General features: G+C 36.4%; 2 protein-coding genes across 7 annotated transcripts in view; both read left to right on the top strand.

The window, feature by feature from the left end:
• The window catches only part of LOC132202024 (band 7 protein AGAP004871-like), a 54,441-nt gene extending 49,307 nt beyond the window's left edge, over positions 1–5,134 (top strand). For all 6 annotated transcript variants that reach the window (XM_059628643.1, XM_059628644.1, XM_059628646.1 and 3 more), the window contains 2 exons: positions 2,380–2,639; positions 3,538–5,134. In XM_059628643.1, coding sequence (XP_059484626.1) covers positions 2,380–2,639; positions 3,538–3,868 — 591 coding nt within the window. In that variant the 3' untranslated portion in view covers positions 3,869–5,134. The remainder of the gene's footprint in view (positions 1–2,379; positions 2,640–3,537) is intronic.
• A 2,124-nt stretch (positions 5,135–7,258) lies between these two features.
• Positions 7,259–17,134, top strand: part of LOC132201841 (disabled homolog 2-interacting protein) — a 98,881-nt gene continuing 89,005 nt past the window's right edge. The window contains exon 1 of the mRNA XM_059628349.1: positions 7,259–7,535. Within this exon, the coding sequence (XP_059484332.1) occupies positions 7,445–7,535 (91 nt within the window). The 5' untranslated portion in view covers positions 7,259–7,444. The remainder of the gene's footprint in view (positions 7,536–17,134) is intronic.

Consider the following 17,134-nt stretch of genomic DNA (forward strand, 5'->3'; position numbering starts at 1 on the left):
AGTCATTAAGCAAATAGTTTTTTCTCCGAAGGGATGAATTCAGACAGGGGTGAAAAGTTTCGGCAGCTTCCGATTGCGAAGATAAATCGACTCTTGGCCGGAAAGGGATTTTTTGCGCTCCGGCTGCTTAATTGCACATCGCGCCAATCTTATAGGAGTTTGGAGAGAAGTTGATCGTGGATTTCGCGGGCAAGAAAATGCTGTTTTGATAAATGACCGGCCGAGTGGCGGCGAAATTAATGCTTGTGTCGAGTCTTTTGAACGGACTGACTGGAAGTTTGATGCGGGACATAAGTTCTTTAGCCAAGGGTGACACTGAAAGATGCTTCTTCTATTGTTAATGTGACATGTGTCACCAATATGACCCGCGCTTTGTTTTGAAAGAATGAATGCCCCACTAGCTCTCGGGCAAACAGAAATAGAAAAATAATGAGCATGAAAAAGGAGAGAAATGTCGCATTTTATCTACTTTTCAAAAGAAAAACAAAATCATTAACTTTTTAAAACAACCCTTTTTAAATTTATAAATAATCTTCCTTCAAACTTTGCTATTAATTTGTCTATTATACAATTCAGATGGAAAGCGGGCTAGTTTTAAAAATTAACTTTAACTTTGTGTTAAATAATAATATTCTGTGGTTGAAGTTAAATTAGAATATAAATTATTTCCAATATTTTTCTTCATTATAAATTAAGCAAGTTTTGGAATCCCTCCAATTTTTTTCGCAGTTACGAAAGACAATGTTCATTTCAAAGGGAATTTCGTTTACAGTTGCTTAGAAATATCTCGTTTTAACAGTGAATTTAGCACCACCCGTAGTCCGCAGTTTGTTCTCTACTGCATCTTCTCTTTTTTCTTCAACCCGCCCTGCACAATCGCATAAATCAGAGAGGCAGCGCCATTTCGCCCTCTTCTCTGCTCGCTTCTCCGGCTAAGTAATTCCGCAAAAGCGAAATATTAAAAAGAAGGAACGAAACAATGCTAGAGCAAATTCATGTTGCTGCCGCTGTTTCACGGTCTGCTTAGCGCGAGACGGAGAGCGGCTGCGGAAAAAGCAGGTCATTCTTGGCTAAAAGCTTCGGATCAAATTTAAAAGCGGCTCCTCGTGCCAGCCGCGCCTTTTTTCCATAATTCTCGGCTCAATTTCCATTCCGGGGCAAATTGCATTTTTTTCTCTGTGTGGCCGCGCCGCAACCACCCTAATGGCCCGACGAAAGATGATTTGCATCATCGATCCCGCGCGTTGTTTTACGCCCGGTATCGTTTGACAGTTTGTAATTGTCACTCTTCTCTCTTCGGCTAAATCTTTTTTAACCAAACGCGTCGAGAGAGAGAAAAGCAGGCAACAGCCTCAATTTATTCCACCCGATGAATTTTGGCGTGCTCTTTATCTACATATACGTGCTCGAAGGCGGATTTGCAACAGCTTCCGACCCCCTTTTGTTTGGCGCAATTCGCCCTCGAGAAGCGCCAACGACCGACAGTTGCCAGCTTACGCAAATGGCAATAATTAATTCTCGGCCGGGGAGAACTTTTAGCAGCAGCGCCGCGATAATTCGCGGGGTGTTACTTTTTGTCAGCCGCCGGGGAATTAATTTATTGGTGGAGAAAAAGAGAAGAATTTTTTGCTGGTAAGGCTTATGCAACCCGCGCGACGCCCGTGTGTTTAATCGAGGATGCACAGGGGCCATCAGCCCACGAGCTTTATTGCCTTGCTCTTAATTAAGCCCTTAAGAGCCTTTCCGTTTTTATGCCAATTTTTATTATTTAAACTTTTTTAGTCCAACCTGAAACTAGCTCTGACCAGATGTAAATATTTCCCTTATTTAGTTTATAGTAAAATCATTTAATTAGTTCCATTTATTCGGGCATTTTATTAATTATTTTTAATCTTTTGAAATTTTTTCAGTTATTATTAACAGTCCACAAATTTAATAAAAAAGCAATTGCAAAAGGCAAGGCTGGATTGAGATAAGAAAATTATTTTCTTAACTCATTTTCTGTTTCAAACAAAATAAACTAACCAAAAACATTAAATGAAAATAAATTTGCTTTTGCACCTGCTTAAATTGGCTTTTAAAATAACAGAACTTTTTTCAACAAAATTTATCTGCGGAGTCAAAAATGCAAAACTCCTTCCTAAACCAAAGGTACTGTGGCAGGGATCATTTTGGAGGATTTAGAAATAGTGAATTTATCGCAAACAAGATGTAACACAATTCACAAAAGAATCCGCTAGAACGTAGCTCGAGTCCCCTCTAACTAACGCCCTTCCGCTTTGAACACCTGACACGCAGTAGCCCTAGACATTTGCAGGTTGCACAAAGCTTGAATATCATAATTGAATCGCTTGGCTACCATTGTCCGACCTTGTGCAGGTGCTGACCAAGGACAGCGTGACCGTGACCGTCGACGCCGTCATCTACTACCGCGTGCAGGAGCCGCTGAACGCCGTCGTCAAGGTCAACAACTACAGCCACTCGACCCGCCTGTTGGCCGCCACCACCCTGCGCAACGTGCTCGGCACCCGCAACCTTTCTGAAATCTTGTCAGACCGAGAGGCCATCGCGCACATGATGCAGACCGCCCTCGACGACGCCACAGACCCCTGGGGTGTCAAAGTCGAGCGAGTTGAGATGTAAGGAACAAAAAAATCACAAGTCAAACTCCTAAACTAACAGCTAATAATATTTATCATTTTTTATGGATGGTTTTATTCTATAAATAATTCAGGCTGCTTTTTAAATTATTTTTCCCTCAAAAATTCAGGGATAGCTAAACTTTTATTATTTTCTTGTCAGCACTTCAAAGAGTAAATTCTGTAAAATTCCAATGTGTCAAGTGAGACAAGCAATGTGAGTTTTTGCCTATTTTTCGTCATATAATCGCAAAGATGAAAGAAGCAGGTTCATTAAGGAATTCTGAAAGGAATTTGAGGCATCTTAAGTGCTCTGCTGATAACGTTAGAGTATGAGTAGTGTTCTGAATAAAGGCATGGGTTTAAAGATAAAGAGAATTCCATACTATAATAATATGCTTTTGATCTGGTTTCAGATTATTTAATAACAAAAATAAAAATGTTTTTCATCAATAAATTATAATAATATTAATAATAATAAATAATTTGAAAATGATAAATTTAAGCAGATATTTCAAGCAATAAATGAATTAAATTTTTTAAAGTGAAAGAAAAATTGTTGTGGAATATGAAGAATATTGAAAGGTGAGTGAAACTAAAGGGTTGGATTGGAAATTTGATATTTAAAGTAAAAAATAATTACCATTTCTTCTCCATATTCCAACCTAATTTCTTCATTGAAAAATTACATCATTAAAAAAATAAGCCTCTTTTCTGATGTATTCCAATTATATTCAAATTAATAAGAATATAATATTAAAAATGAAAAATTACCAAAAAAAAATACAAGATTAGACAAATCTTTGGAACACGAAAAAAGGTTTGACTTGAAAAGTGAAGTAATAAATTTTTACATATCCTTGATAAATTTTATTCTAATTTTGAATTAAATTTTCAGTAAGGATGTGCGCCTCCCCGTTCAACTGCAACGTGCCATGGCCGCCGAAGCCGAGGCTGCCCGAGAGGCCAGAGCCAAGGTGATCGCGGCCGAGGGAGAAATGAAGGCCTCTCGCGCCCTGAAGGAGGCCTCCGACGTGATGGCCGAGAGCCCTGCTGCCCTGCAGCTCCGCTACCTGCAGACCCTCAACTCGATATCGGCAGAGAAGAACTCGACAATCATCTTCCCTCTGCCGCTCGACATCCTCACCCCATTCTTGAGGCCCACCCAATCACGACACTTTCAGTCGGGCTACCCTGCTTCAGAACCCCTCTCACCGTTACCACAATAGGAATGGGCTGCTGCAATCTCCTCCTTAAATAAGCGGTTGGTCAGTGAAATGAACTGAGGGCGGCCTTATGCTCTAGATTTAGGTGTGAAAGCGAGTTTTTCACTGAAGGTCTCTTGTGAGTTCAGTGTCTAATTTTGTCCAAAGAGTTTTTGCTCATTCTCCAATCTAGGTAGCTTTTTTAATTTCTCTACATTATTTTTGACTCCGTTTTATTTTTGGATTTTTATTTTGGATCAAAAGAACTCTTCTAGTTATTGATGAGACTTTCTGTGAAGACCTCGCTTGTTTGGTCGGCATTGCACAAAGGTTAAATTTCTGAACAACCATTTATTGATGGAGTTGGTTGCACTACTTTGAGAAACAAACTGCCCACAAGCCACCAACTACTAAAAACACAACTTTTCGCCAAAGCACTAGAGCAGGCGAACTTCTAGCCAAGCGACAAAAACAAATTTAAAACACGTCTGATCGAATTTCAATACTCACACAAGATTTCAACAGCTTTAAAGATTTGAAAATTGAGACCACTAAAGAGAATTAATTGCTTGGTACGATTAGTCGGATGCTTTTTGTAAAAAAATCGTTGTTTTGATAAGAAAAAAGTAATATGTGCATTAATGAAAAAAAAAGTAACAGCAGATTTATTGAGAAAAGTTAGATCAGTTTGTTATTGCATACAGAAATAAGAAAAGAGAACAGAATGTTGAATAGTTTAGAGCAATGTTAGTAAGAGACAGAAAACCTAAAGTGTCGAAAAAATTATGTAATCAATAAGGTACGTCCAGACGGGAGTTTTATTCTTGACTTGATTGTAAAAATGACACAGAATTTGTTTTCAAATATGTATGTAGCCTTTTAGGAATGAGGTGCTGCTGAAGGTATTCTATGTTTTAACTGAAAACATCTGCTGCCAATTTTATTTCTTTGTTTACTCAAGTACATTGAATGGTACTTGTACATGATATAATAATTTTACCATAAATGGAAAAAACCTCACGAGCCATCATCCCACTTCATTAAAGCAACAGAAAAACAGGGTTCATTGTTCAATAATTTTTGATATTTTGTTGCACTAATGCAAGTGTGATTTTAACCTAGTTATAATTTTTACCAAGTTGATGTTTTAAATTTGACCATCGAAAATCATGCATAAGGTGTATGTATATTTTAAACCATGAATTCCTAATTGAAAATAATGCATTTCACTGGTTAATTAATTTGTCAGTGCAAGTAGCTGTTAGTAAAGGTTGGTCGATCACAAAATTATGAAAGAAAATTAGTGGACTCACTTTGGAAAATTGAGAGAAAGAAAGGTTATTCTAGACTATCAGCATATCAGTTGTTTATCACCACTAGTTGTAGTTAAACAACATCCAACCAACTGGAACAAGAAAAGTTGAGGACACTTTTTATAATTAAGACTGACAGTTATATCAACGCAAGTTTAATTTTTCCAAACAACTAATCTACTCAATTTTAATGAGAAGAATGAAAAAAAAAAGAACAAAACAATATTAAAAAGATTAACAGTTGGCTTTGGTGTGTAGCCAAATTGTATTGTGTACGTAAATGAGGCGAAGGTTAATTGATTAATTAAAAGTACGATTAACACAATGTAATATTAATTATTAAGGGTGCAGTTTTAGAAACTCATCTTTCAGATACAATTACCCTCTTCTTCTTAAACTTCTTCTTCTAGTAAAATATTTAAGCAAAAAAAATAGGTTCAACAAGGAAATCTGAATTTACTAATATGAAGAGTTATAATCGACATCACTTGTAATTGAAGACATTAAAAAGTTGCCAAATTTTCCAATTGACAGAGCTATTAAAATTACAACTTTATCTCTATTTAAAAAACATAGGCATAATTCTTAATATTACTACAACATTGTAAAAGGTGAAAGATATTTTGCATTTTATTAATAACAACCGACTAATAAACTCTCTTTTCACCAACATTGATGCATAAGAAGTTGGCAGGTATACATATATATATTACAAAGTTATTACTCTCAATATAAAACTACAAAAAAAACCTATCCATTGTTATCCTCTGAATGACAAAAATATTTGTTGTGGATGCTGAGATGTATGGAGCTAATTTTTACTTTTTAAGTTTTCATATAATATACCTAATAAAAGTTATTATAACAATGGGAATGGTGGTGTCAGAAATGTATGACAAATTCTCACCGATGGTTATATTTTGAAACTCCATTATTTTAACTAAAAAGTACGAAGTTTCCACAAGGACACACAACATCGACCGAAAGTATGTCATCTTCAATTATAATTAATACAAAAATGTGCAAAATTTTGCAGCATCTGCACACTCACGTGTTTGTTTGTAAAATTTCATGTGTTTTGTACTTCATCATGATTCAAGAACATAAATAAAGGGAATTGTTATACATCAAGTTGCACTTTTGTAGTTAAAAAAACCCCACCTGGAAAAATACAGAAAGTTAGTAAAGCAAAAATACAAGGAATAAGAATAATTTGATCATTTGTAGAATACAATAATCAATAATAAAAATACATTATAATTTATAATAAAAAGTATTGGAATCCTTTATATGAACTTTCACGGAACCATTTTATAAATAGCCGTAAATAATGAATAATTTTTATTTCCATAGAAGAATAATAAATAAAATATGGTATGGTTTTTTTTAAATTATTTCTGTATCAACCAAGAATCATAATAATTTGATATAATATTAAATAGTTCTTTAAATTCATGAATTTGCATAAGAACCTCTATTAATTTACAGTTTACTTATAATGATATATATGATACATTGCAATCTTAAAAAATCGTAAGTCTGATAAACGGTAAGTTTAAGATATCATTTTAATATTAATGATCATTATAGTGATCAGAGTGTTTACACATATTACAGTTTGGTTGATTAAAAAAGTAAGAAATATTTAAGTTAAAAAGTATAATTTAATGAAATTTGCTTTTAATTTTATAAGCTAAATATAAAATAAAAAACATAAAGTGTTTAAAATAAAAAAGTAAAACTATAATATTAATATATTTAATATTACTTTTAATATTTTATGTTAAATTATATTATTGTTTGCTTAAAAATGCCCTCTTTGCATTGGAAATAATCCAAATGCAGAAATAAGGGCACGACCCACGCACTTTCCCAGCACCAACTTTCTGTGGCACTGCGGAAAATGGAAAATTCGCTGCAGCCGTTCCCTCTGTCGGCGTTGGCGAGGGCGAGCGCGTGCCGCGTTCTCTCGGAAGGTGGCTCGTCGTCCATTCATTCATGACGGCGGCGGTAGAGGAGGAGGTGGAGGAGGAGGAGAGAGCGGGGCGCCTCTCTCTTTCCGCGTTGCTCTTCGCGGTTTCGTTTCAACGTCAGTCAGTTTGGCTTGGTGACGGAGCGCGCACGGCGGACCCTTCCAGTGCAACACTGCGCCCGTGTGCTCACCTGTCCGGTGCGCCCGGAATGTCCTGAGAGTGTCCCTGTGACCTTTGCGTGCAGTGCAGTGAAACTCGAGTGTGGATAATTCATAGAAAATAATTTGCGGATCGAAAGAAAGAGAGGGCCGACGATGGCAGGCAACAACCACCACATTCGCCCCAGCGCCATTCAGCTGCTCAGGAGCGGACCCTGCAGGGTCGAGGGCTGGCTCAACGTTTGTGGTGAGTTGGACCTTCTTTGTTTGGGACGGCCCGACTGTTGTCACCACGAACCGGCCTTTGATGTGGTCGCGCCGAGTGTCCCTTTGTGCGTTTCTTGTTACGATCGATATGCACACAGGACCCGGTGACACCGCAGAATTTTGGGGTTGTTTTATTTGTATGTTTTTTAAATTGAAAAGAAAAAAAATTATTGAACGAATAGAAAATTGATCGAGGATTTTATCAACTCGTTTTGCAAATTTTACTATAAAAACCGTTCAGATAATAAAACTTTGGTACATAAATGTATTTTTTTATATTTATAAATTTATTGTCATCAAAATATTTACTAGACACATCTGTGTAAAACATTCAAAAATGGTAATACAATTAAGATTTATACAAAAATTAAAAATATAATATGTACCATAACAAATAATTTACTTCTTACTTACATTTTTGTATAAATTGTAATTTTAATACCATTTTGTATGTTGAGCACATATATGTGTCTAATAAATATTATGATGATAAATTTATTGTCATATTTCAGTACTAACTCGTTTTCTCCGGTTTTTTTTTCTATATAACATTGAAGAATAAAAAAAGATTACGTTCATTGGGGCAAAAGCAAACATGCTCTAATAATATAGAAATGTGAAAGAATTTAAGCTGCAAAGATGATTAATTATAATGAGTTAAACTCCTTGAACTATATCATTATAAATATTTATTTACTTTCTTAGCCACAAAAATATTTTTTTCCTAATATTATGGCATCATTAATTTGCGATTCATTAAAGTTGTTACACTATTGTGATTTTTTGAGGTTTTTTGTAAGTTTAAAATACAAGATCGTTTTCAATTTGTATTAAATGAGTTCTTGTTTCTAACGTTTTTGAATGATCATTTTTCTTTTTTTTTCTTTTTGATTTGATACAATGTTTTGTAATTTTGCAAACGTCAACAGTTAATATTTTGAATTTTGAAAGTCAAAACCAATTAGCGGTTGCTCTATTTTTTTGAAAACAAAAGTGCAGTGTTGCTTGGAAAACCCCAGGTTTTAACCGGTGCCGATTTTAGTCGGCGCCCTGTTTTAGCTTTTATGTTAATATTTATCTGTGTTAACTTTTGTTAAAAAGCCCAAAGATAAAACATTCGACGGTTAATTGAACAAAAACCATCAGCGAAAATGCATTCGAGGTTTACAAAATATTTGCCAAAGATTACGCCATTATTATTTTGTTTGTGTGCAATGCGATCCACCCGCGCTCCTCATTAGGGTCTACAATTATTTTCGATCGTTCGTTTCTTTTGTTTACAGCGAGCACACAAACGGTAGACATATATATTTAAAATATTTATATTGGCTCTCGTCGGCTTTGTTTTTATTGTGCTCGGCTGCTAAATGACTTGCGACCATAATCGCTGGTTATCTGGCCGCTTTATTGGTATATATTATTACACAGCAGGCCTCGAGCCATTCCTACTTTTACTGACAGGCACGTCATGAAAATTTCCAATTGTGTTTGCTTTGCGCTGGAAGAAAGGAAAGGGCAAAAAATGGGAGGTTTGATTTTTAATGTAAGGTGAGAGGCCAGAGTAAATATTGTGCAAGTCTCGAGTGACTCAACTAATTTGATAAATTTGAGGTAGGGTCAAATTACTGTCTCATTTGCCAATTAGACAAATTTCAAGGAAAACCTAAAAAATTCTGCGTAAGTAGAGAAAGTTGAAAAAAAAATCTATCCTGACAACAGGAACCAATTTCCAGGCGCTATTCTTGCACATATTCCTGCAACATTTCCTCCTTACGTCTCTGTCGCATTAAAAGATGACGAATCCCCAAGTCTCCCCTTCCAAAGAAATATCCTCTAGCCTAGAGATCTTGTGTGATTTTCCGGCTGGTTCAGGCAGAGTTTAAAGCGACTTGCACTCGGCCCCATTGATTCTGCAACCCTCGCGTCCTTTGTGAGACGGGGTGGATTTCTCCCTAAATCTCGCCCCATTCACAGAATGCATAATAAACGCTGCTGAATAAGATATCGTTTTCAGACTTGGCTGAAAAAGTTGCCACACCAGAAGGTCCTGAGGGATTTAAATAAAGAAAGTGCTTTTATTCGCTTGCGCACAAAAAGGCTTTGGAAAAATCGATGAAAGTGCAACGGCCAGAAAATCTTAGAAGAAAAAGAAGAAAAAATTTGAATAACAAAATTAATAATATCCATAAAAAATATCTGATTTTTTATTTGAAATTTTCTTATAAGGCACATCTCATTTAATTTTTTGTTGAGAGTAATGAGAATTTATTTACAAGCTTTTGACAATTTTGTAATGACAGTAATAAAAGCAGATAAAGAGCTCAATTGGACGCGATCGTCAATCGGGCAGGAATTAATGCCGGAAATCGTAGTGAATTAAGAGCATAAAACGTCCCCAGCCCGGCAATTAGTCGCAATAATAGAGCGTCCCCTAGGCAAACTGGCCGCTCTGGACCACCCCCTGCACCACCCTAGTAGTCCCAGCACGGATCTCTTTCCTTCTCGTGCAATAAATCGCGCCGTTTCATTTTCATTCCGGCCGCGAATGCATTCGTCACGGGAATGCAGGAGCCGCGCGCGCGGAGACTCCCCCATTTGCAGATTAGACGGCGGCGGGATGGGAGTTGCGGTCGTCATGACAACCGCCTCCGGATCTCGCACCTTGCTTATTGATCACCGCGCGCACTGACCTTGACACCCATGAGGTTGCCGCCAGCTCACCTGATCGCGCTACGTGGAAGGCCAAAGGGCACGCACACCTGATGAATCGCAGATGAGCAACTTTGGAGATTGTTCTGGCAAAGACCGTTTTCTTCTCCCAAGAGAGGCGGTTTTTATGGCCGTTGGCAAAGTGGGTGGAGGAAATTCGCCGAAAAGGCTTATTGCAAAAACGGTCAACTTAAGATTCTTTAATGTAATTTTTATTTATATTCATCTGAACAAAGTCGAACCTTCAAAATAAAACTAAAAAAAAAAAAAAAAAAAAAAAAAAAAAAATGGGTGGTGCCTCCTGCCCAATAATAATGGGCACAGGCCGACAAAACTTTTACTTCATCCGACTCGGTCAGTCTCTTAAAAAATATTTTTATTTTATAAAAATTTAAATTGCTTTTTTAAAATAATTTATAATTCAATTTTTATATTTTATGTTAACTTTCTATGCATACTTTATTTTAAAATTTATTTATTTTTTAAATTTTTTTTATTATTGCGTCTCCTGTAGGCTGTAGTGAACGCCCAAATATAAACCAAAGAATTGAGGAAAAGTAGTAGCTTAAAAATTATATGATATATATTCTTATAGCACCACAATCTATATTACCTCTAATATCAAAGTAAGCAACTGATTTTCTTGTGTTGTATTGTTGTTTTTAAACTAATATTGCTGGTGAATAAATATTTCATGTGTATCGACTTTTACTCAACAATAAGTGGTGCTATAAATTATATATCCTGATTTATGAATCTGACCTACCTTAAAATATTGTGTAAAAATAATTTAATAATTAAAACATTGATTAAGTTTTACATTATTTTGATAATATTATTTATTTAAACAAGTACGCACATAACAGTCTTTCCATCTGGTAGCAGCAGAAATCCATTTTCGCGTTGTTTCCCACAAGCAGGGGATCAATAATCGCTACCCCTCGTGGGGGTGTATGGCTCGGGGGCCGATATTTCCTCTGCACAAAGACAGTATGGTGGAATGATATTATATGAGCTGCGCCAGATATAAAATATCACTCTCTCCCGTGCAGAAGCAGCAAATGCCAGCAGAGTTGGCTGATGGAGATGTGCAGCCCTCTCGTCGAAATGTCACGGCGCCGCGCCGGAGGGGTGTGTTTTCTAATTAAGAAAATGAGGAATGGGTTGAGGGAAAAGTGCACGGCCGGCGAAAGAAAGAGTGAAAAAGCATATATACGTGCACACAGAGACGTTTCTTTTATAGAATGTTGCCTTCTCTTTGTATGCGCTTTCATCTCTACACGGCAATGCTGAAAAGCGTTTTGAATATTCCACTCCGCACAAAAGTCACTGCTTTTTGCACAATCACAGGCTTTAAAAATATCTCTTTTTAGTATATGACAAGCTGTCAGAAAAGAAAAGAATAAATCATTTGCATTTAAATTAATTTATTTTAAATAAAACAGTCAATAAGTTATAAAATTGTTCTTTTAAACCAGCCTTAATTTCAGCTGAAAATTAGTTGTTGCAAAATAATGCAGACAGTGATGTCTTTTAGACATAGAGATATAAATTATAATTCAAGCTTTAAATTGAGAGAAGGAAAAGAGAAGAACATATAATTATAATACCAATTTATCCCAAATTGATCTTTCATATATTTTAGTAAAATGAATTTTTTTACCGTTGAAAGGAAATTAAGAAGAGATTGCAAAAAATTATTTGTACCTTATGAATTATTACTAGGGATAAAAAATCAAGACTAATTTTAATTTTGCTGATGTATTTTTTGTCAATTAAATGTTATAATCTTAAATTATATAACTTTATTAACTTTATACAATACTATGGTCTTTTGTATAGAAAAATTTAAAGCTTGTATTATGAATAATAAGAATAATTACAATATTGCTCTGAATTTCCTATAGAGCATCGTTTCACCCGCGGTTTCAGTGGCAGTAGGTGCTTCTATTTGCATACAATGGTCCTCGTAATGCACTCAACTGACACATACATGCACTTTTTAAAAGTACTCCATGCTCGGAGCACATACATTACCTCTCTTTCCTGCAATACACAGTACACTTTTTATTTCTCGCCGGCAGCACGATCTAGTGAGTCTCGCGGGTCTTTATTAAATTTGCAATTTTATATACTGGAAACGTTTTTCCGTCGGAAAACAGCAAACGAAAGGAGTCATTATCCGTGCGCATGCAGATATCGAGTGACCTCGAGGGGGATATTTTTTACATCGAGTTTATCTCTTTCATCCTTTCAGAGTAAGGAGAACTCGAGATGCATCGCGAGACCTCCACGTCAGGGAGAAAAAGAAAGAAAACAAATATGCACACAACAATCGGTGGAGGCACCAAAGAGAGAACAACTGGCTTTTCCTCGCCGACCCTGACTTATTTTCATGTAAACGACAATAATGAGCATGTGTGCGCTTTTTACAATTTATTTTTAAAGCGAAAGCTCATTGCGAATGTTTGAAATGACACACTTAAAACGAGTTTATGGTCCTTTCAGACGCCACCTGCGAGCACCTGAAAATTTCACTTTTTTTCAGTTCGATCCAATCCATGGACAACCGTTTTCAGTCAATAATGTCTCTGGATAAAAAAAATATTAATTTATCAGTTGGTTTTGAGAGCGAAATAAATTATCTCAATTAATTTATCTTTAAATTCTTGACTTATTAAGGCGTTGAGCTTGATTTATTTTCAATATTCCTCATCAGCAAACGATATGGAGAACAATAAATATGGGCACAAACTTGGCTTAGTCAGCGCGGTGCATTAGCTCATCGCCGCAGTCGGAGGAACAAGACGGATCATTGCATCCTTGAGCGGGCACCACAATAAATCAAAATGATAATTCACGAGAGAGATGCATTTTACGTGTGTGCGGCTGAAAGCTCGTGTTTGTGTGCACGCATGTGTGCAGTGCGATATGAAATATGCATACAAATGCGGTCTGGCGCAGTGTGGCGATTTACATTCGAGTCCAAAGTCGTGCGCGACGCTGGCCGGCGGAATAAATCTCATTTTTCTCCGCTGTCAGCTCGCATTTTTCTCCAACTCAATGCATAACCGTTTCGGCTTTCAATTTGTGCAGGTGATCTTGCACTTCTCATGAGAGACCACGATGCTAAATTAAAAGTGAATTAAGTTATTATCTAACAAGAAAAAAAACGGGACTCAAGAATACACTTTATACTATTCACTTCAAATTATATTTATTAAACTTGAACTTGAGAAAACGTAGCAAACGTCGACTCGAATAATATTGCCTTACCGCATCCTGATTGCGATAACTTTCCAAAGATAATTGGGAGCCACTTGACGTTTTTGGCACCATAAATGTGTCTCCGAACGAGAAAACTTGCGAGCAGTAGACGCGGTTCCCATTCAAAGTAGGCTCTGCGCGGCGCATGTGCCCAATATAATGAAATAACTGTTTTGTCTCTGCGGCTTCGAGGTGTCTTCTGCACTGGGGCAATCGGCGCTGCGTAAATATTAACGCCGTAAAACTGTCACCAACGGCGTTGGGCATTTTTGGCAATATTTATCCTAAAAATTTAAAAACATTTTAGTATAATATATACAATTTATAATTTCTGAATTTTCGTACCATTATAAACTTACATTAATATTTTATTATTATATATTTAATATAATATTTGATTGAATTTTTTTATAAACGTAATTTACTTATGTATTTATTAATTATTTCTCAAACAGACTTCATTTTATATTCTGTTATGTTCTTAATTTTATATACTTTAAATACAAATCTTACTTATGAATCTTCAACTTGACTGAATGACTTGAAATTTAATGAGTGGATGATGGATGGTACAATTTTTTTTTGTAATTTGAATTTAATTTATTATAAATTATCTAAAAAAATTTAACATTTAGAAACCTGCTGAGCTCTCTTATCCATTTTATTCTTAAATTGGATTATATAAATTCAAACCAACTGGAAATATTGTTTATTGGTTTTACTTTTTATCATTATTTTTACTTAAATTTTCTTTCAAATACATTGATCTATAATAACCTAGATGAAATTTGTACATTAAAGTGCGTTAATGAGAGTTTGTATTTGATATTACATAATGATAAGAAATTTGGATAGCATCCAATCTAGATTTTCTGCACCAACAACTATAAATAAAGAAATATATTTATCGGCGTCGCCACTGCAGGAGTGCCATAAATATTTATCGCTGAAATAAGTGGCAATGCATCTCCCTCGTCGACTCACTCAGCACTCTTCTCATTGTTCAGAGCTCCCTGGGGTGTGCATATAAAACACAAACCTACTCATTCCACCCACTCGTAATGCGATTTATCTCCGAAGCTTTTTATTAATCGAGAATTGCTGTGCTACTCAATACTTGCAGCCCAACGAGCGCCCCCGTCCCGATGCAACACACACGGCAGTCCGACACTTAATGCAATTAAAGGCCTGCCGCGTATCTCCGGCTAGATCTAATTAGAGGGGTCATTCGCAACCAGCTCCCAGCTGCAACTCATTCATTGGCACACAAAGTGATTTTCTGTGTTCGATTTATGGAGGAAAGAATATTGCAACTTCTTTTATTTAGCAATTTTTTTCAACACCCAGTGGTGGAAGCCCAAGTAGTTGAGGAAATGCGAATGGCGTGTTGGCCAAATAAGGTGACAAAAAGGGCTTCCCTCTCAATCAGAGGATAGACGAAAGATGGATTTCGCCAGCCTTGAGCGTAGAAAAAAAGAGGAGCGACCGAGGACGAATAATTGTCGCGGGCGCGTCACGTTATTTAAATTCCGATAAGGAACAGGTTTCTGATCGGAGAGATCCAGTCGACGAACAATTTAAATCCAATAAAAATCGATCTTTGCTGAGAAAAGAGGCAGTTCGGAAAGTGACAGAAGTCGCGCGGGTAGATATTCACAAATGTCGGCATTACAAAGTTGCAAAAAGTGGAGAGAAGGTTGCCAGTTGGGAAAAAGACTAATCGAGAATCGTGACTTGACAGAGAGAGAAACTTTTTAGCTCTGATGAACCGGATATAAATCAGCTTTGAATTTATCTTGAAATTTTTAGTCTTTTTCTTTGGTTGGATTTAAAGAAATAAGAAGTGATAAATTACTCACCTCACCTGGAAAGCAAATGTTAGTTTTTATATAAGAAATTTTCTCCACTTTGCGGTTTCTTGCTTTGATTCGAACCGCTCTCTTATGCAACGCTCATGCATAATCGATTTGTAAATCTGAGCACAGCAAGACAGATTCATCCCGCGCCGGCGGCACGAATCGCGTTCATAATCAGCTGTGTTAATCCGACGGACGAAAGAATCACAGAGTTCCGCACGACGAATATTCACAAGCGGCTCGCCGGCCTTTTGAAACTTAGAGGAATTTAATCTCGTGAAATGCATCTCTCTCTCCTACGAATCTCAGCACAAAGGTATACACGTGTATCATATAATAAAGAAGTCAAAAAGAAAGAAAGAAAGAAAGAAATACATCATTACAACTTTCTTTGCAGATGGTATCAGTGGTAAAAAAAGGCTGCGAACAAAAGGAATGTCAATTGAGCTGCTCGTTTTTTAATGATGGCTACAGATAAATTTTCACGACAGGTCGTCCATGTTATTCTTTACGAGCAGAACGTGAGTCACAAAGATAATTTTTATATAAATAACACACACGTTAATGAAAAAGTGCGTGTTTTCCTCAAGCGGCGCACGACGCAGTGCTACTTTCTCGGCCACTGCACCAAACCGATCGTGATGTCATGTGCGTGTAAATCTTGGGCTCGCATTATTTCAACTCTCATCATCCATCAGCCCCCGCACGCTAAAATTCACACCCACCGGCAACGTTTATTGATGTCCGGTCTGTGACGTGCGAATTTGACCCGCGCGGAAAGTGGCTCGTCAGTTTCGCTCTAGTGAAATGGACTTACAATTAGTTAGGAGATCGACATATGCAAATCAAGCTGCGGGCATCGGTTTTCTAATAGTCGTGGGAATTGCATTCGGGGCCGAATTTCGCTGGCGGAATGGAAACTAGTGAGTCTTGTTAGAAATGCGGGACTCCGCGAAATCGAGTGCGAACTACTGTTAGGCTTTTCCTTTTATTTTATGAGCCTCTAACAACGTTAGTGACAGTGGTCGTAAACTTCCATATTCAAATTTTCCTCGAAAAAGCAGAGGAGTCAGGATCAACACGTTCTTTGTTAATAGTTCTTCTTTGTTGGCAATTCAATAAATCTGTTACGAACAAGAATTTTTATACATTGGTTTAACGGTTTACACCTAAAAAATATGCAAATTTTATTTTTTAAATCAATAATTGGCAGTGATAAAATGAAAAATAAATATAAATATTGGAGTTTGCCATCTTCAAGCTTCTATGAAAAGGGCCGCCGAGACAATTTGTCTTCGGCCTGACCAAAAATTGTTATTAACGATTTAAAAGAATGAAAATAAATAATAAAAAAATAGCATTCATTAAAAAACTTCACTATTTAGGATAAATTATTGTTATTATTTTAAATTTTTTATTAAAATTATATGAAGAATATTGATGCAGTGGTGGTTTTTAATTTTCGCAGGTAATGCCTAATTTTTCAGCGCTTGTTACTCTCACGTAATGTTTATTTTTATATTTTCGAATGAAAAGCTTATCTCACTGACAAAGGCAAAATTTCCTTGCTTGTATATTATAAAGTGAGATAATGGTTTTGTGCGGGTGACGCAGCAATTTGGCTCATTGAGGAAAACTGAGAGAGCCTGAAGAGCAGGCAGCTGCAGTTTTGCTGACTCAATTTGCCGTATGCAAATGTGCTGCTGGCCCGATTCCAACAAATTGCTCTTTTTCCACGCAGGCAACT

The sequence above is a fragment of the Neocloeon triangulifer genome, unplaced genomic scaffold (genome assembly GCF_031216515.1).
Source record: "Neocloeon triangulifer isolate White Clay Creek 2 clone unplaced genomic scaffold, ASM3121651v1 ptg000014l, whole genome shotgun sequence".
NCBI classification, from domain to species: Eukaryota; Metazoa; Arthropoda; class Insecta; order Ephemeroptera; family Baetidae; genus Neocloeon; species Neocloeon triangulifer.